The sequence below is a fragment of the Solenopsis invicta genome, chromosome 13, assembly GCF_016802725.1.
Source record: "Solenopsis invicta isolate M01_SB chromosome 13, UNIL_Sinv_3.0, whole genome shotgun sequence".
Lineage (NCBI taxonomy): Eukaryota > Metazoa > Arthropoda > Insecta > Hymenoptera > Formicidae > Solenopsis > Solenopsis invicta.
In genome coordinates, this window is record NC_052676.1 from 7,745,230 (window position 1) to 7,773,165 (window position 27,936).

At 38.1% G+C, this 27,936-nt stretch overlaps 1 protein-coding gene across 1 annotated transcript in view; it reads right to left on the reverse strand.

Annotated features, from left to right (window-relative positions):
- Window positions 1-27,936, reverse strand: part of LOC105203252 (unconventional myosin-XV) — a 62,613-nt gene that overhangs the window by 3,463 nt on the left and 31,214 nt on the right. The window contains exons 20-30 of the mRNA XM_039456364.1: window positions 26,984-27,780; window positions 26,372-26,476; window positions 25,599-26,077; window positions 24,850-25,134; window positions 24,564-24,775; window positions 24,279-24,474; window positions 23,117-24,098; window positions 22,482-22,724; window positions 4,531-4,901; window positions 2,798-3,098; window positions 481-1,061 (exon numbers count right to left, since the gene is read on the reverse strand). Of these exons, the coding sequence (XP_039312298.1) occupies window positions 481-1,061; window positions 2,798-3,098; window positions 4,531-4,901; window positions 22,482-22,724; window positions 23,117-24,098; window positions 24,279-24,474; window positions 24,564-24,775; window positions 24,850-25,134; window positions 25,599-26,077; window positions 26,372-26,476; window positions 26,984-27,780 (4,552 nt within the window). The remainder of the gene's footprint in view (window positions 1-480; window positions 1,062-2,797; window positions 3,099-4,530; window positions 4,902-22,481; window positions 22,725-23,116; window positions 24,099-24,278; window positions 24,475-24,563; window positions 24,776-24,849; window positions 25,135-25,598; window positions 26,078-26,371; window positions 26,477-26,983; window positions 27,781-27,936) is intronic.

Genomic DNA, 27,936 nt, shown 5'->3' on the forward strand with positions numbered 1-27,936 from the left:
AGTAATCTGGGTTGAATAAGTCCCATCTAATTAATTTTATTTTCAAAACTTTGTGTAAGAGCTTAAATATTTTTAAACTTTAGAGTTTTTGAAAAAAAAAAAAAAAATAATAATTCATCAATTATATCAATATTTCTGAAGCAGACATTTTACCATTGCCGCAATGATGCTGAAGTATCGCAGCAATACTTGCAATGTTTCTGCAATGCTGTGCCGTATGGGATTATTTATTTTGCATTCTTATCATTGTAAACCCATGAAAGTACGCAGCAAGAACGCCCCATTTCTAATTCAAATTTATCTTCGTCTCTTTATATTACAGTAATAATCCCGTCAGTTTAGAAAAATATTGCTACACATGTATAAACAAAATAAGGTCTGTTTGTGAAAGAAGCTTCTATAAATTTTCCATTTATCGCAACTACTCGATAGTTTTGAGCTTGCAGCGGCGAAACGTAGAATCTGTAGAATCCACCGTACCTGCAGAATATTAGATAGAACATCTGATGGTTTTTTTGGAGCTCCGTGGTTACGTCCAGAACGTATTCGTCCCTGGCCAACGGCATGGTGAACGCGTCGCCGTCGACGATGCAGTACAGCGAGAACTCGTCCATCTCGTGCGGGTTTCTCACGGAGATGACATTGCACATCTCCTCAATAACGTCCTGCACGACCGTCGTGCATTTCGTGTTAATGACCCGCTCAGTGCCGCCTGGTAGTCGGTAGATCTGCCTCTTCGCGTTCCTGCCCGCGCTGATCGCCATGATCTCCTCCACGCTGGGCACGTTTTTGCGCCCGCCGTATTTCACGGTCTTCCGCAGGTTCTGCAGGCACACCATCGCGGTGCCGTGGTAAGCGCGACGCTTGTCGTACGCCGCCGTCTCGAGGTACTTGGTCAGATAGGGTCTGAGGCCTTCGCTGCAAGTGAAATAGGCGGCAATGATGCTGAAGATTCGCCAGCCGCGCTGGCAGCTCTCCGGATTCGGGCTCTTGTTATTGGTAGTCTGCTTCATCAGCTGGCAGTAAACCTCGTCGCGCAGCTGCTCGTATTTGTGACAGTGCTGCGAACAGGCGCGAGGGTATGGTTCTGTTAGAAAACGCGCGTCCTTCAGCGCGAAGAAAAGAATAGACGGAGCGATCGTTAATATTAGCGCGCGAGAAGACGAAGATAAAACAAGATAATGACAGATAATAACGGATAATCGGCAAGTTCCTCTTCTTACCAGGGATTTCGAAGGTAAATCCACGAAGAGACTGGAATATGCAAACGTAACTCGACTCTCAGAAAAATACGGAACACTTTTCATTTTACGTTCACGTTTCTATTATATAAGAAGGCAGTACAATCAGAAATGATTCTATGATAAATGAAATATTTAGATCGATACGAGTTACAAACACAGGTATGGTACCGCAATTCTTTATATGACTCCAATACTTTCTAATTAAAGAGTTTTCCTGATAAAAATTTTTCTCTCACAATTTTTCTCATTTTAAATTTATGAAAAAAAAAATACATTAAATTTTCTTAAATGTTTTTCAGTTTCTTTTTTTTTAGAAATTATAGAATAAGAAATTCTTAAAATAGATCAGAATACATATACAATTTCTAGAAATTATGTAGACTTTTTATAGTTCTTTTATACTTTTTTATAATTGCTCTGTGAAAAGAAACATTTTCTGTTATAATGGGATTAAGAAGCATTACGCTGCATACGATAGATGACCGCGACGGAGTACTATTTTTCGTAATTAAAAAGCCGCACTGATTAAAATGAAAGATGCAGCAATATGGCATTTATTAATTATGTGGGCGTATAAATATTATCCTAGCACAAATAGCTAGTCTAGTGAGTCAAATTAGTAGGTTTAACCCTTAAACACACCGATCCTGTAAAATATATAAACACATTTTCGGATCTGAGAGATTTTTTTTAACTTTGAGAAGCTATAACTTTGATTAAAATCAATATTTTTCAACAATTGTTTTTTAAATGAAAGTTTTGAAAAATCTGAGAAACGTAACTGCATAATCGGCATTGCTGAAAAATAATTTAACGTAAAGTTATAAAAAAAAACCAATAAGTAAAAATGAGAAATTGTTCCAAAATTCACTTTTCGTAAAAAAATCATATCTCCGTAACAAAAAAGTTTTGAGAACTTTAAAATACGGCGTTTTAAAGCTAAAGAGTGATACTTAAAAAAAATCATGTCATTGTCATTTATATTAAAAAATATACTTACGTAACGAGACAAATATGAGGTATTTTTGATTAATTTAAAGTATCTAAAATTGAAAATTAATGTGTTTCATAATATATTTTGGAACCTGCGTAGAAATCCTCTTTTCCATGGTAATATAATAGTATTTTAACTATAGACAGAATAACATCCGCGAACGGACCTGCTCGAATGTGTTTTGTCCAGTTTCTTTACAAATTTGACGTTTTAGAATTCAGATAAATCTTTCAAGAGCCTCCTATAGAAAATTTGAAAAATTAATGATTACCACGACATATTCGATTTTATACATAGAAATAATCTTAAAAAATATCTAAAATAATATATATTTAAAAATATAAGAATATTCTCAGAATGTCTGTCTTCTTAAAAATTCTATGAATATCCATTCAATGTTTCTAATGGAAGCTCTGAAAATGTTCCATAAACTAATATATGTTGGCTATCATAGGAACATCTTTCGATTGAAAATAATCGACTTTAACTCGAGTCTTATCAGTAAACGTTCAAAGATAAACCAAAAGTAATTTTGATTTGGTTAGAAGTGTAAACTTACCATGAGGATGGTGTAGACGCATTTGACCTCGCTGGTCTCAGGCGGCAATGGCTGGTCCCCCATGTACCTCATCAGGCACAGGAAGCACTCCACGGCTAAAAGGCTGAGATCGCCGTCCAGCCTGAGCAGACTCTGCTCGATAGGGACGGTGGAATACTTGACCAGGTCCACTTGTTCCTTCCAGGTCCACTCGGTGCCGTCCTGCTGACCTTTGCCCTTCTTCTTCTTCTTGCTCTTCAACGATTCTATCACCTTAAGGGATCCGCTGATTGACCCGTCCGCGGTTTTCAACATTTCGAATCTGCAGAATGCATACGACATGTTCATTAATGTCTATCCGCCCGTTCGCTTATGTCGCGCGCGATAAGCCGACTGTCGGCTCCTCCATGCGAACACGGAACCAGAAACGATACGGAAAAAAAGAGACACCGCGGTGCACGGTCGAAATGATATCGCACGGCGGCGGGTCGCGTTATGCTTTCTCAACTCGACTGGCTTGCATAACATAGTAAATAGTTGCTTCACATACTCATTTCCATACGATCTACGAGTTTGCGCATGTACTTGGTATCAGAATTTAGAAGGGAGAGTTATATTTAAATATCTCGTTTCTAATTGCAATTTTTTTTACATTAAACCTTTACCATTTTTATCTTAATTAATAATTATAATAGATATGATTTTCTAGCGTTGTTCCGCAGTTTGAATTATCTGTAAATATATAAGGAGTGAACAAGTAATGCGAACACTTGGGAGAAACACCCCAAGCAGAACAACAAGTCAAAATGACATCAAAATGATTCACAATTGTGTCAAAATGACATCAAAATAAATCGTAATTGATTGAAAAGTGACTTTTAATGATCATTTTGCTGTCACTTTGACATCATTTTGACGTCGTGATGACTCCCTGTTCTGCTTGAGACACTGCCTTTTTTTCATTAATAAAAGATTAATTTACTATTTGTCTTTGATACAGATTTCATCTTTGTTTAGAATCATACGATGCCTGAATGTAGATACCAATAAAATGTTGTACTTTGTATTCTTTTAGCAGAAGGTCTTTTAATTGATCACGTTAGTGATGGTGGAGGAAGAAATTTGCTTATCTACTCTACTTTCCAAATTAGTTTGCAAAATTCTTTTGTTTTTCAACGTAACTGACTTAAATATCACCGAGTCATTTTTAAAGAACAATTTTAAAGGGTAAAATGAAAAACAGATTTTCTTCTACGATTCTGCTAGAAGAATGGTATAACATTATACCGATGACTATTTAAGCATTGCATCTTATTTCAAAGAATAAAATCTGTACCAAGGAAAAATGGCGGATCAACCTTTTATTAACATAATAAGTAATATTTCCCAGATGTATATATTTCATCTATCTTCTCTTTGACAAAAAAATTGCACAGGTCTATGCGCATCTTCTTGAATTTCGCTTCCTAATGTAAAAGCATCTTCGAAGAAAATCAAAAAGGAATGTGAAACTTCACTCTTTAATGATCCAAGGAAGATTGCTGCATGATTTTCTTTCACGAACTTATAACAATTCGACAATTCTAGATTACTTATATGTAATCTAGAATATTCATATGTAACTTTTTTGGCAAAAAGTGTACCTACAGTTTTTAATTAAATTTGATTCTTTTTTTAAACGAGACGATCTTCATTTCTTCAAGATATTCACGCATTCTTGATTTGTAATTGCTTCGTCGGAAATATTGACTCACTTTTCTGTGCTTTGACGGAAATTCAGCATGGCGTACTGCAAGAGGGAATGTTTGCCGTCGTTGACCACCGGTCCGGTCTCGTAGATGCCGTCCTCCTGGAGTCGGACATTGTCGTCCGGCTGCCGCCACTCCTGGTTCGGGCTCAGCCGCTGGTTTTGCAAGTTCTTCTGATGGTTCGCCTGGTTGACGGCCGACACGTGGTTGGACACGCGCCCGATCGGCACGTGATTCTCGTGTTCGGATATTACGTGATTGGAATGGTTGTGGGGTTGAATGTGATTCGCATGATTCGCCTGCGACTGAATCGTCTTTGTGATTTGGGACACGTGATTCTCATGATGATTGATCCTCTGGTGTGGTTTATGATCGATCTGCAAACCGAACAAGCAATTCGTACATTTGGACCTTGACAATTAAATATTTTTGATTTATTAATTATTTAAAAAAAAAACGCAGTCGTGTTCGACCAATTCACGCAATGACGGGACTTCTGGTATTATTGCTGTGTATTAAGTAATGAGATTTAGAAAAATATTAAAAAGATGTCATTAAATAGAACAATTTTTATCTTTCAATGTAATCACACTGTATATATATTTCAACAATGGTTGGTAAAAAACCGCGATTTATGTAATCCTAAGAAAAATGTCATTCTCCTGTTATAAGAAGCGATTATTCAATTTTTAATTTTTTTCTTTTAAACAACGGTTGTTTTTTTAATACTCTTAAAATATACTTATCATTTATTTGAAAGTAATATTTACTCAAAATAAATTTCTGTTGTAAATACAGAAAAATGTATATTTGAATTAAGTAAATATCACTTATTTCAAATACATCATACGTTCATATCCGCAATCTGTCATAAATTTATTATACGCAAATTTACTCAAAATATATTCTGAATCCTAGTACTTTCATACTTTCATTAAAAATAATAAAACAAAAATTCGGATTGCTCGTTATTCTAACTTTTCATCTCTATAAATCTCGTAGAGTGATAAATCACTAGAAAAATTGCACAAGTTTAATTTTCACTTTTTTAGGGGAACGTTTCACTCTACGACTTACAGAGTTTGATACAATCTTACAATATTCTTCGAAGAAGTATAAATTCTTTTCTTTCAATATATGATATTGATTTTTATCCAAAATTTAAGATAATTATATTTTATCTTCATTAAAGATAGTTTACTGGAAGGGAAGAAGTAAATTGAATAAACGCTTTACTTGGCAGTATTTTTCTGTGTGTACGATCCACTTGACGCTGCAAAGCGTTTCGAAGCATTTTTTGATTGATCAATTCGTAAAATTCTTTGTTCCGATTGGTCAATCAAACGTTTCGAAGCATTTGTAACATCAAGTAGACCGCAGCCTAGACGGCGTATAGGAATTGGTAACTCTACTCGCTCCCACGATTATTATTGCTAATAATATTGCAAGCATACAGGATTTCCACCTTCCCAAGAAACTTTATTTCAATACATTTTTAAATTGTTTAAAACTACGAAGATCACTTCTTTCTCACCCTGTAGTCTCAACTTAAACCCTTATCATGGTGATTTTATTTTCGAAATCAGCGATGAAGAAATAATTTTCACATGTTAAATTACTTTATGAACAAAAGTTCAGAATATTTGTGATGGTAAAGAAAAATTAATTCATCGTCTTGAAAAAATATATTGAAGTAAAGAATGATTCTCTGGAAAAATTGTGGTTTCATTTTATCATCTTTTTTTATAGATACCGTTGAGCCGGAAACTTTCGGAGCTTTTACGTATATATGAGGTTACGTTTATCATATCTACTACACTGATCATTTATAAATATTCGTCATTAGCGACGGATCGTCTTCCAAGTCTGCACAGAAGCAAAGCAATTTAAGCCTTTTCGCTCGCGGTGCATCAGATAATCGCGAAGCAATCTTATTTATGAGTTCTGACAAGGGCATACATTTTTCGCGCGTCTCTATTTCTCTGTTTCCGCGTTGCTCGCGTTTCCTCCTTTTTTCCCCCGATTGCGCGATAGCACGTACGAAACACGATCGATCTTACAATTAGCACGCGAGTAAACGGGTCTCTCTCTCTCTCTCTCTCTTCCTGTTGGTCGTGTACCGCAACTTGGTACAGGAATGCGGCACGACACGACCATCAGGTGTAGGCGTTTTCTTTCTATTCATGCCTCGCCGAGCGAAAGAGGCAAAAAGGTGGGATAAGCGTGTGACGCCTGTGTAAATTAACGACGACTTCCGTGCTACGCGTGATTTCTCGGGCGTTCCTGCCGCGACGGACGGCCGTCGTCGTCGTCGCGGCGGATGCCCCGATGCTTCGGCGAAAGAGGCGCCGGGTCACTCTTCTTTTAGCTTCTTTCCGCTTTCGTTGATTATGAAGATATGCGACGGAAAGTAGGTGATTGCATCCTGCGTTTCTTAATATCCTCGCAAGTGTATAAGTAGATATCGGTATCTTCGATACCTAGTAGAAACCCGACACCTCGCGTGTTACTTCTTTTCCCCTCCCCCTCCCTTGCTCTTTCTTGTATAGGTAGAAAGATCGATCATGCTCGCTGACGGATATCGAATGGAAATGGTCCACTGATAGCTAACGGCTAGAGAGCTGCTCATATCGTAGTCCGTACAAAGAAAATGCGGAAAAATCGATATTATAAACAGCTATTGCGAGAGAAATCCGGTGGGACCAGAAGCAAAACCGGACAGTCACGCGGAAAAAAAACGGTTTTTTGTTAAAGTCTAAAAATATAGTTGACTACAGATCTGAAAATAATTCTGGTAAGTCATTGAAATAATTATTTCAAGAAGGTTGCCAGAATCGCAATACTTTTCACATGAAGGCTTGTAGTTAAAAAATTATAAATAATATTTTCAAGTTCTTTAAATCATAATGAAATGTACGATAATTTTTGTTTCTCATATAATTTTCTTTCGTTATTTTTTGCGTTGTTATAACTTTTTAAAATAAAAAAATTTTGTTAGCGAGGTCTACAAAATTATTCTCTTAAATTGTATCATAGATTGCTGAGCTCGCAGTGATTCTCCATCATAAGTCTATACTAATTTGTTCTATTCTACATAAAACTTCCGATACACAGAAAAAAAATTAATGTCAAATCAACAATTCATTGTTTCATATATAAGCAAGAATATAAAATCTTCTTGGAAGAATTTATAATTTTAAACAGACATAATTTACTAACACGAAGAAAATTTTTCTCTTCATGTCTGTCTAACGTTATAAATTTTTCCAAAAAAATTTTATATTGTTGCTTATATATGAAACAATAAATTGTTGATTTGATACTAAATTTTTTTTTGTGTAATATTGCAAAAATATCTTTCTTACAGAAATAATCGTATTTTTTTCTATTCTTTGTTCAATCTAATTTTATAGTCTTTACACAGAAAAAATGCTATTGAATCAACAGCATCAGTCTAATTGATAATATTTTGTTAATTTAATAACAGTATTGATAAAACAAAACTAAAAGTAAAGGCAATAGCAAATACAGGCTACGTTCTGTTTCATGCATGATGTATCGTTTATATCCTTGTAATTCCCCGAATGTCAAACAAGGACTAATGACGAAATGATACATCATGCGCATTATGCGTGAAACGAGACGTAGCCAGTTAAATAAATAAAATTTAGTTGAATCGACTACATATATTAATGACAGCCCGTGATTCGACGTCTAATTGACTCAAACTACGTTTCAATTCATATTACGGCATTTTTTCTCAGTGTGTATGTACTCTTTGACAGCACGATTCATAGTTTCTGGTTACCATTTTCTTTCGCTGTGAAGATCATCTACGTCCATCATAATGCCTATCGTAAGCTTCTTATGACGATTGTAACGCTCGTCGTATTAGCAGTCATAAGCTCATCGAGTTGACTCAACTTCGGCTCTTGTGATTACGATGCTTGTATTGCATTACGACAGCCAATGAGAATGCAACCTCGCTAACATTTTATTTCACTACTGACTGTTCGCATTATGATTTAGTAGACAGACAAATTACTACGCTTACGCGGCCAGATTTATGCCGAAGTTATAACATTGATGTTATATAACTAGCCAATCACAGTCGTTTTATGTTTTTTCCAGGGAAATAATTATGAATGTTATGATATATAAACGTAGTAATTGTTTACAACGGCTTCTCTTCAAATAATTACAATCAATTGCGATTAAAGTGTTACAGTAGATGTAGATGTGCCTTAAAAAAACAACCATTTATACCACATTAAACAAAATTGCAATCTAGGTAACGTCGTGGTGCGACTTAGAAAACTGTAAATTTAGAAAATTAACATTTCGTAAAATTCTGTTCATCTAATCTAAACAAACACTGTAACCTTATTAAAGTTATTAACGTAATTCTATAACAATTTTGCATGTTATCAAAAATTAGAAAACATCTTACTTTTCTGCAATTCAGTTACAATACAAAATGTGTCGGAAAATAACTACAATATTAGAATTATTTTTATGAACGTAACAAAATTTCTACTGCGCCTAACATTTCGAATGAAACGAAGCATTATGACAATATTATATTTCTCAAATAATCTTATAGAAACAATACAATTACAGGTTGAATTTTTAGGTGAGATAGTGCAATTTAGGAGTCGGTGCGATTTCGATAATCTTTCTCCATATAGGTCGCTCAAGTTAGTCGCTAAAATGTCAAAACTCATTGCAGCATTGCTCAATATTGCTTATACTTGAGCGTCCTTTATAATTATTTTAATGGTCCAACAAGATTATTTTCAGATCTATGTCTAATATTTAGTAAAATTTTTAGATGCTTTAGCGTTCTTTTCATGCAATAATTTGATAAGAACTCGCAACAAGACTTGAAATGTGTTAATTTTTTTATGACGTACGTCTCAATGTTTGTATGGAAATTACCCAGCATTGAATAATATAGTTCAACAGACAACATCAGGGCAGAACTATACGTTTCCTGTATTTTTTTTATACAAATCTAGTTTCCAAATTGCTTCATCACGCTACAATTTTGAAAAGTTTACAGTTAAAATTGCAAGAAAGGGCTACTTTTACGTATTTTGCTACATTATTATATTATAAATATAATTACATGTAATATAATTATGTGTAATATAATGTACTGGAAAAATTTTATTGCAATCAAAATTAAGTATGTTATTAAGATTTTTATCTTAAAAGTAATTTTTGTTTCCGTTATATTGCTAAAGATATTTACGGTTAAATACGAGGTCAATTGCGGAAAAGATTTTCTAGATTGCTTAATACGATCCAATATCAAAATTAGCAAATTTAGAATTTAAAAAGTACTTGTGTTTTCTAAAAAAAGATAAGTACAGAAATTTTTCATATTTGAATGAATACTAAAATTGACGAATTAAAAATGTTGAAATTAGTACAACCGAAATTAAATCATGTTTGAATATTAGCAAAGAATAATATGTAGGATTTTTCATATACATCATATTTAACCATAAATATCTGATAAAATCAATCAACATAAAAAATTCTTTCAGAGAAAGTCTTAACAGCATACTTAATTTTGATAAAAATTTCTCCAACATGTTAAATATCGTAGTTATAATATGACAAATTAAATAAAAATTATCCTTTTTTGCAATTTTAATTACAAATTTCTCAAAACTATGACGTAATAAAGCAATAGCAAACCAAATTCAAATTCAACGTAAAAAAATAAAGAATATTTCATTCTGGTAATCAAAAGTCTTTTATTTTGAACTAGGCACCGAGAGAAAAAATTATAGTGCTGGCAAGTATAAGAGGACAACTATATAATATTGCAACTTCTTAATTAATTCTTTAAACCATTAACTTAGTTGCAATAACTATAACAGTTTACTTAACTAAATATCATAATTCTATTTACAAAACTTGTATAGTTGTCCCCTCATGATTGTCACCGCTACAACTTTTTCTCTCAGTGTGTAATTAATTTTATCTTGCTTTTACTTAAACAGGAACGAAGTTCAGAGACTCAATCATCGACGGAATATTGAAAGAACCGATCGTGATTTCGTTGAACGGGGGTGTGATGTCATTGTGCGGTGACACCGGGTATATCGATACTTCGGAATCGACGAGACCAGAATGCGCGCAAGCGGGATAAACAGACGTCGACCCTGACCCACATAATCGTTTAATGCACCGAGACGCGACGTAAGACGTGGATGCGGTCGCTGCGCGTCCAAGTAAGTCATATTGCGACAGATAATAAGCGCAACGGTCTAACGATTTCCGCACGGCGGCTGCTGTTATTATCGAGGCATAACTGTGACGTAAAGAGGTGCGAAGTACGGTGCAAGTGGCGAAGTTTAGGTAGGCGAAGAAGTACCCACAAGTGACAAACGTTGCGTAAACGGATTGTCTACTTGATGACAATCGGGAAGTCGTTGAAACTAAATAGCTGTTATTTTCTAATAAGCGGACAGAGCAATGTGCAGAAGAAACTCGTCATTTTTATTAGTACACAAATTAGTGTAAAAAATAAATGTTTGGAAATTTGTAAGGACATAAGCATCTTTAAAAATTCAAAATTTGAATAATTGTTGAGTAATTTCATATTCGAAAAGATCACGCCATAAACGACCATTTTTCAAACTTTCGTGAAAAAGTTTAGTTGTAATTCTTCAAAGGTACATTTGCAGTTCTTCAAATTGAAAAATATTCAATGGCATCAAATGGCAAATTCAGATAATTATTTTGAAAACATATACCGCAAAAGTCTCAGCATGCTTTCATTTTTTTGCATCTCACGAAAAATTATTTCAGTGAAAAGAAATTGTAAAACAATTGTAGAGAAATTTCCGAAAATGCATTTTAAGAGCGGAAAGTTTTGAATGTCTTTTGATCTCATCGTTACGATATTTTGTTTCTCGATTGTAAAATTAAAAATCGATACTTTTTTCAATATTTGTTTACTTTGAAATGTTGTAACTTATTGAAATATCCTCGAACATAAATTAAAAAAAAATTGTTAAGAGTAAATTTATTAAAGTAAGTTTTTTGAAGCTTTAAAATATTAAAAAAAAAAATTTATGCGATAATTTCTCGCAATGATATCGAACCTGTGTTTTATAAGATTTCTTATAAAATTGTTTTCTAATTTTAAAAGAAAAAATTATTATAATGTGCGTAATTCGCATAAATTTTCTAAAAAATTTTAAAAGACTTCTTTATATTTAATTCTTGGTGAAAAGCAAAAAAATATTAATTACTTTGCAATTTTAAGCGGTAGTGTACGTATATTATCAACGATGCACATAAAACCGAATTACTGTTTCCTTTTTATATTTATTTTCTCTGATATGTATATTTTTTCGCACTACTTGCTAAAAGAATAATGAGCATTGTTTCTTCTGTAGTATAGTACTTAATTGATTTAATTATGCCAACTCGTTAAGCTTCACAAAATAAGCTATTTAGCTTCAGTAATTTTTTAATTGTCTTATACATCAACTTAGCCTTGAAGCGCCGTCTTTTTCGTGAAAGTATTTCTATTTTTTCGCTTTTTAATCAATAATTATGATTAATAGCTTCTTCTTTTCATAGCCAAGTGATAAAAAAAGGTGGAGACATCCTTGAGATGTTTATTAGGAATTTATGTGAATTGCCTCTCGACAATCAAGTATACCGTTACATCACCTGATTAATGTAAGTTTTTCTTACTTGTACCTCTCTGCGCACACCTGGGCCTATTAACTGTAATACGAAACATTCGCGTCCCATTTGATTTCATTTAACAGTCCATTTGATTTAATTTATCCCCGTGTCGGTAAGCCTTGAAAGCTCAGATTCCTGGATAATAATAAACATGACGAATGGAATACGCAACCTGATAACTCTTGACTTTCTCGTCTAATTTCTTCAAGGTTTCCTGTATGGTGTTGAGCGTCTTGTCGCTCGCCTTATCTTCATTCTGCACCTCGCTGTCGTTACATGTTGTCGTCGTCGTATCCATAGACTGCGTCCTGAGCTCTTCGAATCTCTTCAATATTTCCCGGACGCTCAGCTTACTCCCATCCGCATTCTCCTCAGTGATGGTCTCCATCTTCGCTACTTTGCGTTCACCGTTAGTCCGCACGATGATCTGCTCGCCGTCGTAGAACTCCTGAATCAAATTATCGTTCGTCCTTGGCTCTTCATCCTTCGGTTTCTGCTGAGCCGGCTTCTTCTCCCGAGTATTCTTCAAGGCTGCCGTATTTTTGGAATTTCTCAGCTCGCAACCTTCTTCGAGCCTGAGCTGCTCGATGGTCGGCTGGCGATCGTTCGCTCGCGCGATTGGGTGCAGGAATGTTTTCTGGTCCAACCTGGACATGTCTATCCTGGGAATGTTTTCGTATTCGAACTTCTGTTGGCCGAAGGGTTCCTTCCTGAAGGGTTCCGTGCCCTGTTTGATGTTCTTGTTTACGTCCAGGTGTTCGGAATCCACCTTCTTCTTCTCTTTACTGCCGTCTTTCGCCGTCGTCGAGAAGAACTTGATGAAGCTGCTTCTCTTCGTCTTGTGTTGCCGGTCCGAATGCGACGCCTGCTCCAAAAACGCTCCAGAATCATCAGTGTGCCCAGTGTATTCGTCGCTGCTCAACTCAGACTCCGAAGACTTCATTAGAAGACTATCGGGAGAGTTCGTTTTACGGTCCTCATCGGAAAAATTCCTCACGTCATGCCTGCCTATAAAGTTACTTTTTTTCCGATAAGCTAATTTTGAATCTTGGATCTCGTAGTGTTTCCAGTAACCGTCGTCTAGACGATTGAAGGGACTCTCGGGCGTCGATCTGCGTTCCCTCGGATCCTTTCGAGGATCCGGGATGTCCTTCCGGGCAAGATCGCCGAACTCGAATTTGCGCAGAAATTCAGAACGGCGCACGATCCGCTGCACGTTACTAAAAGACTGCGGTTCGTACTTGTGAAACTCGTTCTCCGAGGACTCGGAGTAATCGGTGAACTGGTTCAGGATATCCGGACGATGTCTCTGTCGACGTCTCAACGTCATTGGCAGCTCGGCCCAGTTGCTGAGAAGCCTCCTAGAGAACACTCCTTCGGTATCGGACACCTCTCTCTCCATAATAGAGCTAGGGGACAGACCCTTAACGGAAGGCATGTGTCGACACCTAAATAGAAAATACCTGCGGCTGCGACTCGTGCGATGGGTCGGTTGATGCCGTTCCACTGGCGAATTCTGTACACGAAGCTTTTCTAACTCCAAACAATCGTAATTTCACTCGGATCTTCCGAAGGATGTAGATCACGGATGAAGGACCGTCCGCGGAACATCGTGAGAAAACGCCCGGAAGGAGACTCTCGTGGGACCCTCGCCGAAACACAATGCGCACTTTTAATTATAATTACCTCGCGCCGACTACAGACTCTCCCCGTGCGCCACGACGGGCGAGAAAGCTTTCATGCTTTCATGGAAACGTCACGTCGATCCCGTTGTCGCGTGCTCGAATTTTCCTTTCTAACGGGCGGTGATCCGTCGGCGAATTTCGCCCAATGTTGTCACTCGTCTCAAGTTCCAGATCAATCGAAGAAGCGATTATACTTGCCGGAAGGTAGATAACGAGGTAACGGACTTCCACCGACGAATGAACGACCGTCGTTGCGGCCGTTAGATTTTGACTGGCGAGGAAGAAACAACAGATCGTGATCTTGCTTACGCAACTGCGGGCCCTTCCAACCTTACTCGCGCGAGATCGTCAGCGATCGTGCGATCGCCGTTGCGTTCCGTTTAATCATTACTCACCGCTGCCGCACTACTTAAGCCGCTGTTTTTACACAGTAGTGTGAAAGGCACGGTCTCATCCGCGGGAGAGAATAATCGCAGCTGATTAACTATACATTCGAAGCGTAGAGTCGTGCATTAACGATCGGCAGTCATTACCATTATGTTAACCTTGTCGAGAGCGTTGCGAATTATACAGCTGCGCGACGTTGCAGAGTCGAAAGTCTCTTGACGAGCGGCACAATCATCAAGTCGTTTTCCACGTTACGAGAGTTAATATGGCTTAAGTTCTTAATGTTTGCCTATTTTGTAAAGTCACGCACTACGACCAAGAGGCATAGGCCTTTCGATATCTTCGCGCTTCGAGAAACTGCGCTTCCGCCGGGTTTCTTATCAGCAGCCAGAGGCTCGAGAAAGAGTATCAAAGAAAAATGTAACTTCGTTTCAGAAGTTGTACATCGAGTTCTTTTAAAGTCGGCCGTTGGGCGGAACAGGAAGATACACGCGTTTCCCTTGGTACCTTCGAGCCAGCGCGAGTGCTCTTCCCCGGAAAATTAGCTTCGGAAGTCTGGGAGAGACAGCCGCTATTATTCCGACCGTCTCGCTTCGCTTCTACGCAAACAGTTCTCCGCGGGCTCCCTCGTTTCCTCCCCGTACTGTGTCGTGTGACAAGGGTACACAAAGCGAGACACGCGAGCGCCGGCGCGTCACGATACACCTGCACGGCGCGGCGGCAGTCGATGAACTGAAGAGCCGCGGCCGCGAGGCTTCCGATTCCAAGGTACCGCCGTTCCCTGCCGGCTGTATTCTGTCAGCCGATGCCCCTTCAGACGACGGATATCTGGGTCGGGCCCCACTACGGGTCCGTTCTTCCCGGGCGGCGGTATGCGTGGCGCACGTACGCCAGGCGTATGGAAAATCGTGCCGCGCCGCTTTTACGAGAGAAGCAGCGCTCTTCACACCGCACCGATCTCGTTCGATCGGAACGAGTGCATTTCCGATTTTCGAACGAGATACGCGCGTTAAGGGGAGCTCGCCGAGACCTGTCCCCTGCACTTAATCGACAGGAGACCCCGAGATCGCGGATAACGCTTGTCTCGAGTGCCGAAAAAAAGAAAGTGTTTATCTAAATGCGACGACCTCTCATCGGAGAAGCGAAATTTAAAAAAAGAAATACTGATAAAGTGAAAACACTCGCAAATACGAGTACACGAGTCGGCCCAATTTCGCACCTGTTATTATCCACCTTTCTCGGATGGGCTCCTTAATATCCAACGTCAAACGTTTTGTAATTAACTCTTAATATTAAATTTAAATTTTAAGATCCTTAGAGCTTAACGCTCTCGCGAAAAAAGATTTTTATCCGATAAATTGAAAATCACTGGTGTATCGCTCGAGAAATGTTTCATCTAGAGAATGATATGGTCTGCGCTGGTAAAAGATCTCCACGGATGGAAGGAGATCTTTTGTACGGTGTCTATATAGCTGCGATTCCACATGATGACATACGCTGCGAACACGGCAATGAAATAGAAATCGGAACCGGAAGAGGGAGGAAAGAGAGTCGGAAGCGATAGCTCATTACGCAGGGATTATTGTGATTTGCGGCTCAATGGGATCCGTCTGCAAAATCTTGTTCTCCCACGCCGAGTGCGTAATACGATTTCAGTTTTTTTTTTCCGTGTCCCCGTCTATTAAAAAGCAAAACCGGGGTTTTCGAAGTCCCGCGGAAACGGCTTTCGGAGTTCACATGACTATGCACGGTCGATGCACCTGCCGCTAACGGAAACGACCGATTATCCTTAGGGCCCTTAAAATCCTGTCGTCCTCAAGTACGTCACGTGTATTCGATTTTTCTAATTCTTTAAATAACTCAGGATTGCTGTTATTTTATGCGATGCGCTTAGATAACTTAAAATTATCTAGCTAAAGATAAGATAAATTGTGCGTAAATGTTTCTTAAATAAAGATAAATTAATTTTAATTAGATAAAAGATAAAATTACATGTTTTTGTCTGAATAATTTATAGGTAATATTTAGGCTATTGAAGAAAAACAATTTAGGATATGAGAACAATATATTCATATTTTTATTCCTAAATGTTTCTTAAAAATAAAAATTATTTTAAATAATTTAATCTGACAAAAAATATTTATGTTTAGATTTGAATTGTATATAAAAATCAAAGTTAAAGAATAGAAAGAATATGTAACTCACATTACACAATAATTGATAAAATTCCTTATGAAAGTTTTCAAATTTTTTGGAGCAATTTTTATATTGTATTATTGATCTGTGCAATCTAAGCTGTGTCGATGTAAACTGCCAGTACTAAAAATCTATAGTTCAGGTTACATTACAGATTTAATAATGACAGTAAATTTCAGAATGCAATCCTGTCATCACTTTAAAAAATTTTCATTTCAGAATGAATGAATGATAATTTGGTAGTTGAAGCTAAGAGGACAATATACTTCAGTCTCGTTATTTTCTTTACATTATTTTAGATAATTTGAAATAAATAACGTTTTTCTTATCCAATATAAAATTGAAGATAGTATACATTATAATAATCTAAAATAAAATTATTTCTTTGTACAAATGACGGTAAATTGATTTTATATAAACGGAGTAAACAGATTTAATTTTATGAATTTACGTAAATATAACTAGGTTTAATTTTACTAATTAATTTTAAATTTTGTTGCAGTTTACCTTAAAGATTTGTATTATAATGTATACAGCACGGAATATTTTGAAAGAATATTGCTGAGATAGTTGAATGTTGAATGTTGAAGTATGAATGTTTTTTCAATGTTTAATTCACACTGATTTTTCTACATTGATTGTTAATGCTGTTGCTACATTGAAATAATGTTGAACAAATTATTATCTTTTTATTGTTATTTCATTAAAAATAAAAAAATCGTGTAAATAGAATAGAATTGAATTTTATATATGTAATAAATAAAACGATAAAATAATAATTTGTAATATTTAATGAACAGTCGTATACGAATTTAATTTGTTAATAAAAGCAAATCTAATTATATAAAACAATACTTAATTTAGTGGAAATTTAAAATTATTTTTATATTGTTGTATTTACAACAATATTATTCATTAATTAACAACATTTTATGTTATTAAAAATTAAATGAAATAAATGTGTAAAGTTTCTAAATCGTCGGATAAGGAATTGAAATTCAAAAAATAATATTAAATTTTTTATTACTTAAAATTGATCCTTCCGGCATTCTGAAATATATTTTTATTTACAATACACATACACAATATACATTTTTGGAAAGCAGAAGAATCAATTTTAAATAATAAAAATCAATATTATTTTTTAAATTTACATTTTTTTCGAGCAATTTAAAAACTGATTTTATACATTTATTTCATTCAATCTTTTTGAAATTATAAAGTGTACATGACATACATTAAATCTTGCATTATTTATACGCGGAATAAATGTAGAATCATTATTGAATCAATGTTAAATTGCAATGACTGCAAGACATAGATTTGACGAACATTGGACATTTCTATAATGTCTTTTCAGCGTTGAATCTACATTTCGCGATGCTGCTGCAACATTCGCAACCTTGCAATTCAATGTTGCTGAGATATTGATTCAACACTAGTGTGCTGTATGGGTAACATCTGTTATTTTTTTTTTTTTACTAAAGTATTATCCAAGATAACATTCTCCTTTTTGTCGTTCCACAAAATCGATTGCGTTTTTATTTAAGGAGATCACTGAAGAAAGCTCCAGAATTTTCGGAGACTTTCGTTTATCGTACCGAGAAACTCGAACTTGTTAACCGTCCCCGGAGAAATGGCACTTTCTCACTCCGCGTTCTACGGAGCGACATTTTTCTCGCGCCAAGGAACGAAATATTTTCCGCGATCCGGATCGCGTCACGAGAATAGTTTCCTTCTTTTTTTTTCCCTCCCTTCGTGAGGAATTAGAGAGACCGGTCGAGCGACATCAAACGCAGGAGAACACTTTCCGCTCTTACGTGTTTTCTATTTACTTGCTCTTTCATTCCGCAATTCCAACGAGATGTCACGTGGTGAACGCGCGGAATGCGCGCGAGGCAGTGAAATTGAAATTGTTGTCCTCCACTTTGCGCGCTTGCAACACGACGCCTATTACTTTATAATGAAAGGTGTTCGTCGTGATATTTGATTGGACGGCCGGCTCGGCAAAGACGGCACGATTATATTGAACCTTTATCCGCAAAGCTTCTCCACTTTGCATGAATATTTTATCAAGGAGAATCTTCAATCTTTCCGCGTAATATAAAGACTTGATCAAATTTTGAGAATAAATTTATGAATAATATGTAGGCATTCATGACTTTTTTCAAAGTTTCCGTAGTATGATTCTTTTGAAATAACTTTTTAAAGTAACAGATGAGGTTTTGGAAAAGAGAATTTTAAGTAAATGTTGCAAACAAAATGTAAGAATACATTCGTGGAAAAATACATTTATGTAAAGATGACATTTTGGTGTTAAAAAATGAAGTTTCTTCGTAGCACTTTCATATGAATAAGAGTATAAAATGTTCATGAATTATACACACTATTCTTTTGAAGTTTATCGTCATACTAGTTTCACTACGAGAAAATGTGGTAACGTCGCTGTCGCTAATTAAAATCGTTAGTATAAACAGTTCTCAATTTTTGTCACATTAATATTTATCAATATTATAAAAAAAACTGTTTTTAATAATAAATTATTGTTATTGCTTACATTATGCTCATTATTCGTTATTTTGAATGCGTGATTTCCTTACACATTTTTAAGCTGAAGAACCTTCTTAATCATTCATAAAAGTTAAACAAATGTTTCGATCTTAAAATCACAAAATAAAAATTTAAAGTAGAGGACTTATTCGACCGATAATGTGAAAACAAAATATTTATAAGCAAAGTGTCTTAATGGACATAGCTAAATCTTGGTGCTGATATATTTATTGTGTGATTTTATATACATTTCGAGTTCACTGAACTACGCGCCGAATAAATTTTTTGATTACAAAACACAGTTCCAAGTTGAACAAGAATTAATAACATCATGTTATTAAATTGATAATTTAATAACAAATGATGCTAACCCGCATTTGAATGTGATAACCCTTTTCCCCCCAAAAAAATTTCAAAATTATTTCTTTCATAAAACAGGTATTATATGCGGAAATGAATAATGTGATAAATTATTTTATCTTGAAAAAATGTTATCTTAAGTGGGCAGAAAATAACCCGTTCGATGATAACGTATAATAAACTAACACGCTTCATCCGACGGAGCCCAATTAAATTTATACACCTACCTATCGATTATACGTTTAATATGGAACGGAAACGTTTAACAGCGTGCATAAGGCCGGAAAAGTATGTTATGAAACTCGCTTTTCATAACTGCAATCAAAACTTTCTTAACGGATTTCAAAAGTAAAGCATCTCGTCTCGATAAAGATTATTAAATTTGTCTTTTAATTTTTTTGTATTTTTGTTGGAGGGTAAAATGACGGAGGAATGAAGGGTGCGAAGGAGATTTGGGCCAACGTGGCAGAAAGAAATAATGAGCACCGTTTCACATTAGCAATTCAAACCACTTCCGGTGTCCGTGTTGGCGTGAGGAGAGCAGGCTGCCGCGCCTGCGGTAAATACGAGTTGCTTGAACTCGGAATCGCTCGAATGAAATCCAAGTATATCTGAGCTCGCTACTTTTTTTTTATATCAAAACTCTCATCTCCACGGGTGGAAAGATGCAGAAAATTAGAGTGGCTGTGTAATTTGAAGACTAAGGAATTATTAGATGATTTAATTAAAGTATCTGGCTTGAAGAAGACCTGCTTAATTACATTTTCTTTTTTTTTAGAAATTCTATTTGTATAAGAGAATATTAAAATGAATTAAACCGTATTTCTCCAAATTCCCACAAATTGAGTTAAAAAAAAAGTAAGCCTTATTCTTGTACATCCAAGGAAAAGTTATGTTAGAATTGAAGAAATCGTTTTCTTAACTTAGTTTCTTTAAGTTGAAGTTACCTTTAAAGAAAATAAAATTTTATTTTGTTTCAAGAAATAACGTTATTAGAATTTTGTAAAGTAAATTAGGTACTTGTTCAAATTATTTGTTTAATTTAAACAAATAATTCTTTAATTTAAAATAAATACTGATAAAAATGTAAGAAATAATTTAGTTGTTCTGGTTACTTTAATATACTTCTTTCGTTCAAAAAAAGATTTACGTTGCACAATCGAACTATTTCTTTAAAGCAATGCACAAATATCTTTGATTCAATGAAATATTTATTGAATCGAAGAACCATTGAGTGCACAAATCTTACTTTTGCGAGATAAGAGTACCATTTCTATCGCGTGTTTAGCTTCAAGACATGAAGAGAGAACATCTACAATGGGATTACAATGTTCACTCTTGATTTTACGTGAAAACTGCTCTCCAATTAAAATTAGTAATAATAAATGAGAAACAAAGTATAATGGAATTATCATTCCTTTGTAGTGTAAAGACTCTCCTCAAGAAAAGCATTGGACAATGGAATCACTATGCGACTAATTAAAGTCGGCTTTCTACGACTGCCGGCTGGATCTCCACGCCACGCGATGTTTTTCATGAATACTGAATCGCGTATTTTTTACGAACGGCTCGCCACGGCATTCCTCCGTTCCGATCCTTTGACATCATTCCATGTCTTCAATCAGACGCCGCGAAGAGAGACACTCGTCCGTCTTCCAACGTTGCGCGAGACGCTGCACGCGCGCACTCACGATTACGCGGCTCTTCTTCTTTTACACCGTTATATAATCCGTGATGGAATTTGAAATTGCGCGCATGTCTCAGTAAAGGTCATTTATTCGGCAATTATTCCAATCGAGGGAAAACTTCAATCGTGCATAATTGAGGGAAATTACTTGGCTGTCAACGACAGCGTGAAAGTAAGATAGCATCGGAAGTTCGGTTTCTAAATTATGGCGCGCATTACGTTCTCGATTTTTATTACCGAAATATAAGCCGTGTACGTACGACACATGCGACATTACAACAAATTACCAAAGAGAATCAGATTAACGCGCGTTGAAAATTTGATTTGACAATCATGCCCCGCTTTCTCTTCTCCCCCCCTCCCCCGCTCCCGAAAGAATAATGAAAGTTCGCGTGATTTAAGAGCGAAACCTTTAATATATATGAAAAAAATATATATCGAAAGATACATTTCAGCAAAAGTCTTCGGCAAGAGTTCGTCTGCATACGGTCATCGGTATTCGGGAGAACGTCCGTCACGCTGAACGAATCGCTTCTTGAATCGCGTGCGGCGACGATGCATGCAGGTGCATCTGATGAACAGGCGTAGCGCGTGTTATAAGAAATCCGATCTCTCCGTTTGCACAAGACATAAAGACGAGTCTCCCTCGTCGCCCCGTCCTCTCCTCTTTCTCTCGCGCTCTCTCGTTCGCGCGCGCAAAAAATCATCCCGCGTTCCGCGGTTCTTAGTGATTCACCGAGGATAGGCGCACGATCAAAAGGCATCCGGGATAGAGAAGGAACTTTTACCTTTAAAAGCGGTTGTCCGCACGCATTGCCATTGCACGCATTGCCATTTGACAGCGTCAGAATGCGAAAGATCAAGACATCCGAGGGATTAACATTTTTTTTCTTTCATTTTTTTCGCAAAAAAGAATTACGTTACGACGGAAGAGTACCGACGAGTGAAGAGCCGGTTCGCAGGGAATCCCCAGCGGCGGCATTTTCGCGGGATGTCGACATCGCGCAACTTCAATCGAAGGTGAAGAAGAGAGCGTGGAAGAATGGAAGTGGTATGGAGCGCAGCGTCGGTGATGGATCGCTGGTGCCGACGTTCTCCGATGGTGGAAAAGAGGAGAGATAAAGCGGGGGAGGGAGGGAAGAATAAAGCGAGACGTCGGAGGAGGCATTGGCCAGCATATATGACCGCTCACTGGAAACGCAATTTACACTAGGCGTTGCCCGCGGTTGCCTCGTTACAGGTTGCGTGGCGCATCATGTGTGCCGTTATCGTTTCCGCGGTCGACCGTCGCTAATTGGTCGTGGACGGGCGCGCAATGTTCGACCGTTCGCAGAAGAGACAAGGTCACATATATACACACACACACACACACTTACCAGCCTGATGTATCTGCCGATCATCTCCGTTAACTGCGGGGCGCGATTCGTGTGTAGGGGTAGTCTAACTCCCGACGCGACCTGCAGCACGCAGACACCCGATCTGGCAGAGTTCACGGAGACGATGTCTTCCAGCGGCAGAGTCTCCAGAATGATCAGATCACCGTTCAGCGTGCGCTTGATAAACCGAAGTCCGTGATGCGACACCGCCACGTGCTGCGTCTCCGGGTGTTGAGGACCGATCTGCAGAAAAATTTAAATTAAGATTATCGGATCGTGTAGAAATGTAAAAGTGATTTTTAGATCGTTTCTGCTTTTCAATCAGCATTCGTCGACCGACAAAAAAAATGAACGCTCTTAAATCATTACACGGAAAGAACGATCTTGATGAAATACAGATCTGAAAATAATTACCTTGAGAACCATCTAATTATATTAAACATTTAAGCTGATTGCTAGAATATTAGTACTTTCTAGCAATATTGTTATAGGATGCCGAAACGTCCTACATAATTGTTGCGATGGTCCAACATAAAATTATTTTCTGTACTCAGCTAAATTTTTGGATGCTGCACTAGAATTGTTCTTTCTGTGTCGTCTAGCCGTCACGGAAGAGAGAAACATGAAAAACTTACTGATACTGGAAATATTCGGGCAAAGTACAAGGGCCATTGCTTCGCCATATCCACGATGTTCTTTTTAATTGTTATCTTGTGTTGCGTGCTCTGAAGATTATCCAGAGTGACGCCATAGTTGTCCAGCATCTTCAACATGTTTTGTCGGTCTTCCTTGGTGATTCTTATGCTAGAAGTTGCCAGTACGTCGTATGCGACCTGGCAGAACACCAGGTGCAATGCCAGAGGACTGTTCAACGTCTCGTTAGGCGCAAAGACCTCTTTCTTAACCCTTAGAGTCCACGTGACTCTGTTGTACGTGAAATGCGCGTTGGAGGTTTGCGGATAAAGCTTGGTATTCATCATCTCCTGAGCCTTCTCGATTTCCGGCTTGTCTGCTGGCGGTAACACTGGCTTGAGAAACTCTGGCCACTCCTCAATCTCGATCCTCTCCATCTTGTCGGTGCGGTGGGTCGAAGCTACGCTCGATCGCCTGTCCACGTCCCGATCCAGCTTGTTGAAGCTCTGCCGTGCGACAGTGAAAGATTCTCTCGTGTTCGGGATCACACCGAAGTCACGCGGCGACGGCATCCCAAAGCTATCGCGGGATTTGGGAGATACGTCCCGGGTCATGCCAAATGGATCGCGCTTCCCGGTCGATCCATCGAACGCGTACTTGGAGTCAAAGAGCTCGGAACTGAGATCGCGGCGCGAGTCGAAGTCGGAGCTGCGATCACGCGCCGAACTTGCCAGATCAGTGCTATCCTTGCCGTAGAAGTCCTTGGACTTGATGTCCTGAGCGCGTGCCTTGTCGAAGTCGTTTCGGTAATCGTGACCGTCGCGCAAATGTTGCTGCGAGGCAAAGATATCGCGACTTTGGCTGAACATCTGATTCTTCGGAAAGTGATCGTAGGCTTCAGAATCCGGAGACGTGCGAAAAGAGTCGCGTGTTTTCGGCTCGATTGGCGCTGGTGGAGATCGCGGTTGAGGTACGCCCGATTGGCTGGAAGCAAACAAATTATTTATTGATTTTACCACTAATTTAGAACGTATTTGTCAATCTGACAAAATAATATTTTTATATCTTTTGAGTCTTTTATGACTTTTCAAGGATTAAAGCAATTACTATTTTAATTTTAAAATAATTCCCGGCAATATTTAATCTGGCGTAACGTTAAATTACCTGTTGCTGTATACACTGCCGCCTCTTGGACTCGGTGGCTGCGGCGGCGTAATGGGCGGTGGGGGTGGTACAGGCCGTTCCATTCTCTCGATCTGTGTCCTCACCACCTGAGCTTGCGTCATCATGTCGGTTGTGCCTTTAGAAGTAACGCTTTGAGTGTCATCAATGGTGGAAGCATAATCGTCCCACCTGCCACCTTAAAATTTGAATTTTTCGAACGATTAAGTACATTTCCATATCTAATTTTTGCATTTATGGTTGCGTAACGAAGATAGATCTAATTACCCAGTTGCTGTTCCAACAGAAGCTTCCTGTTATCTTCTAAACGTTTAACCTTTCCATCTTCTCGCGGGAGAGCGGGTTTCTCCGCCGTTTTCGTGGATCTCACGCTATGATTCGCCGTTACCTTCTCCAATCTCTGTCTCATCTCCGAGCTAAGCTTCAACTTCCCTATGCTTCCAGGTGATGGCCTCTGAGCGCCTACTTCTAAAGCCGATCTGCACAAAATTTTATATCAGTACTTTCTTAAGCTAAATTTAAACGCAGGAAAGAGAATCGTCATGTCAATTACTTTGATTTCTTCTTCTTCTTCTCCCCTTCTTCTTTGTATCCATTCTCGTGTTTTGCCGCGGTCGTTGACGGATGCGCATTTATAGATCGATCTTCATTGCTGACGATGTTCTCAATCTCGAACTCTTCCCACTCGACGCCGCCTTCAGTCGTAGCCTCGCCTTCGCCTTGGTCGTATTCTTGATACTGTGGCGTTAACTTGCGTTGCTGTTGCTGCTGACGCATTTTGAATTCTATGAAACTGTCTTGTCCTTGATTCTCGTTTGAGTCGCTAGGCGGTGGCCACCTGCGCAACATTAATATAAGAAGTAGAGAGAGACATTTTGACCGTTGCTGTATCAATACAAATTGAACAAGAATGCCTTCTACGGTCGCAGCTAGATCTTCATGCTTGTATTGTTTGTGTGACTTTATATATTTTCCTCAAGTTTAATGAACTGCGCGTCAAATTAATTTTCAATCATAACAAAATTCTAAATTGAACAAGATTAACTAATATCACGTATTATTAAATATTAACCCTTTCCCCCCTCCCCCTGAAAAACTGTAAAAAAATTATTGCAAAAAATATATTAATAATATATTAATTCGGCGCACAGATCATTGACCTTGAGGAAAATATATAAAATCACACAAACAATACAAGCACGAAGACCTAGCTGCGATCGTAGAAAGCATTCTTGTTCAATTAATATAAGAATTAGTATAACCTGGATAATAGCTTCACAATAAATTGGATTCTGAATTTACCTCCATTTTCCAATGCGTACTGTCTTCGCTCTGCCGTACGGATCGATGAACGGTCTAGATTCGGAAGGATCGTGAGACTCCAATGGCGGAGGCATCGGCGGGGGTGGTGGAACGCCTTTGCTATTGTTCATTGAAAGATTGCTGTCTACGCTGCTTTTCCTATTCTTCAATTCGCTAAGTACATTAGTAAAGTTGTTTTGTACGTTATTTTTATTTAAATTGGTTCTCTTCATGTCCGCCTGTGACGACGACGCTTTTCTGTCCACCATCTTTCGATCCGTGCTTATCTTTCGCGTGTAATCGATACTCGTCTTTCTGTTGGTCTCAGCATTCTTTCTGGACGGACTCTGGGATCGATGAATTTGGGCTTTTATCGTCATCGTCTCTTGCCTCTGATTTGTTGGAGTGGAAGTTAACAAGGAGGTTCCTCGTTTCTCAGTTGACCATAATTCACCGTCGTCAGGTTCTCTAAATGAGACCTAACCCAGAAAGCATTAGATGGAGTTCTCAATCAATTTGGAAAATTATTTACAGAGATGAGATTTGCAGGAGGATTGAATCGAGATTAAAAAATTTATTCGGAAGCCGCGATGATTCGATGAATGAGATATTGTCTGATCAGGTTGGCCTTAATTCTGAATATCTTCCTTGGTATCTGCTAGACGATATATACACGATATTTCCTTGGTTTCGACTAGACGATATATATACATGATATAGCCATAGCAAAGCCACAAGGTACAGCATAGGTTAGTTAATATCAGTAAATATACCTTGGAGTAACGTCCGATAGAATCATTGGGCCCCATATGGGCACCGATTGGGGGGGCTGGGGGAACAAGATTCATGCTTGAGGGGCCAGCGGGTAACACCATGCTCTGGAAACACACACCCCATGCCGCGGCGCGGCTCAGAAACCCACAGGATCGTCCAAAACGACGACAGTTTCGTTAAGACGTTAGCTTTCATTCAAGTGCGCGTATCACCTATTTCGTTACCGATGACGGTCATCGGTCATGATGATTATCAAGTTAATGACAGTGATCATGAAACGCGTGATTATAAGAGTTACGACGACTGCGATGATTCTCTTGCAATCGTGCTCGACATGCAATATTTGCTTCTGATCTATTTATCGTGATTCAACGATCAGGAATTCAATGTTATCTGCACAATTTTTTAAAAAGTCAAAAAAGTATTTGAAAAATATAAAATGCGACTAGAAAATGAAAAACTTAGACTCTTTCGAATAACTCTGGTAATGAGATCTAATTTAATTTGAATCACGATAAAAGATCAATCCGTTAATTATTCTGTTAAATCACATGAACCTCGGATATTAGACTCTTTGTACAGTTTTCTCACTTTCTCTTCTAATTTCTTACCGGTTGCTGTGTCGAATTTTGTGGACTCTGGACCAACAATTGCTGCAGAGCCTGATTCTGTGCCAGCAACTGCTGCTGTATTTGAATGTTCTGCGCCATTGCGCTCTGCAGGAAGGCTCGCTGGAGATTCTGTTGATACGCCATCACGTCATTGCTCTGACCGGGTGGCGAATTGGGATATTGAGGTAAGCTTAGTCCCTGCATGCTGTAGATCGGAATGGGCATAAAACTCGCGCCCATGCTCATGCTGGAATTCTGGCCGGACGGAACCTGCTGATTATGGTTGAACATGGGCATCATCATGGGCGGTGACATCATACTTTGTGCAATGGGACTGAAATTGAAGGCCGCATTTTGATTAGGAATGTCCATATTGCCGCCTCCCATAATTCTTTTAGACAGTTCGCCCGCGCTGATGTTTATTGTTTTACTATCTGCCAGCATCCCCTCAATGAAGTCATCTACCGTTGCATTTTTAGTAGCTTGTGTATTAATTTTTCGTAGATTTTCGAGAACTGATTGGTCGTCGGATGGCCTGGTATCGTGTGAACCTTTTATCGAAGCAGCCAAACTGCGTGCATCCGACAGTTCGTCGAGATTGCCGTCCAACACAGGCATAAAAAGCTCATCCAGGAACTGGTCCACGTCGGAAGCTTGGCTGGGCACCCTTACGCGTCGCACATGCGACGCCAAAGAAGGCGCCTCGCTGGTGTCGGACATGGCGGACGATTTTACTCCGTATTCGCTCTTCTCGATGTAGGCGCGACTAGACTGGCTTCCCGGCAGCGCGCGCTTGCCTGAAAACACGAGAGGAATAATTGATACGCGATCGATACGGAAAAATTGGATTGCATAATTATCAACTTTCTCCGCGATAGAAATGCTCGAGGTAAAATACATCTTACGCAACAGCGAATTAAATAACGAGAGTAAAGGACAAAGTCGAGATTGTT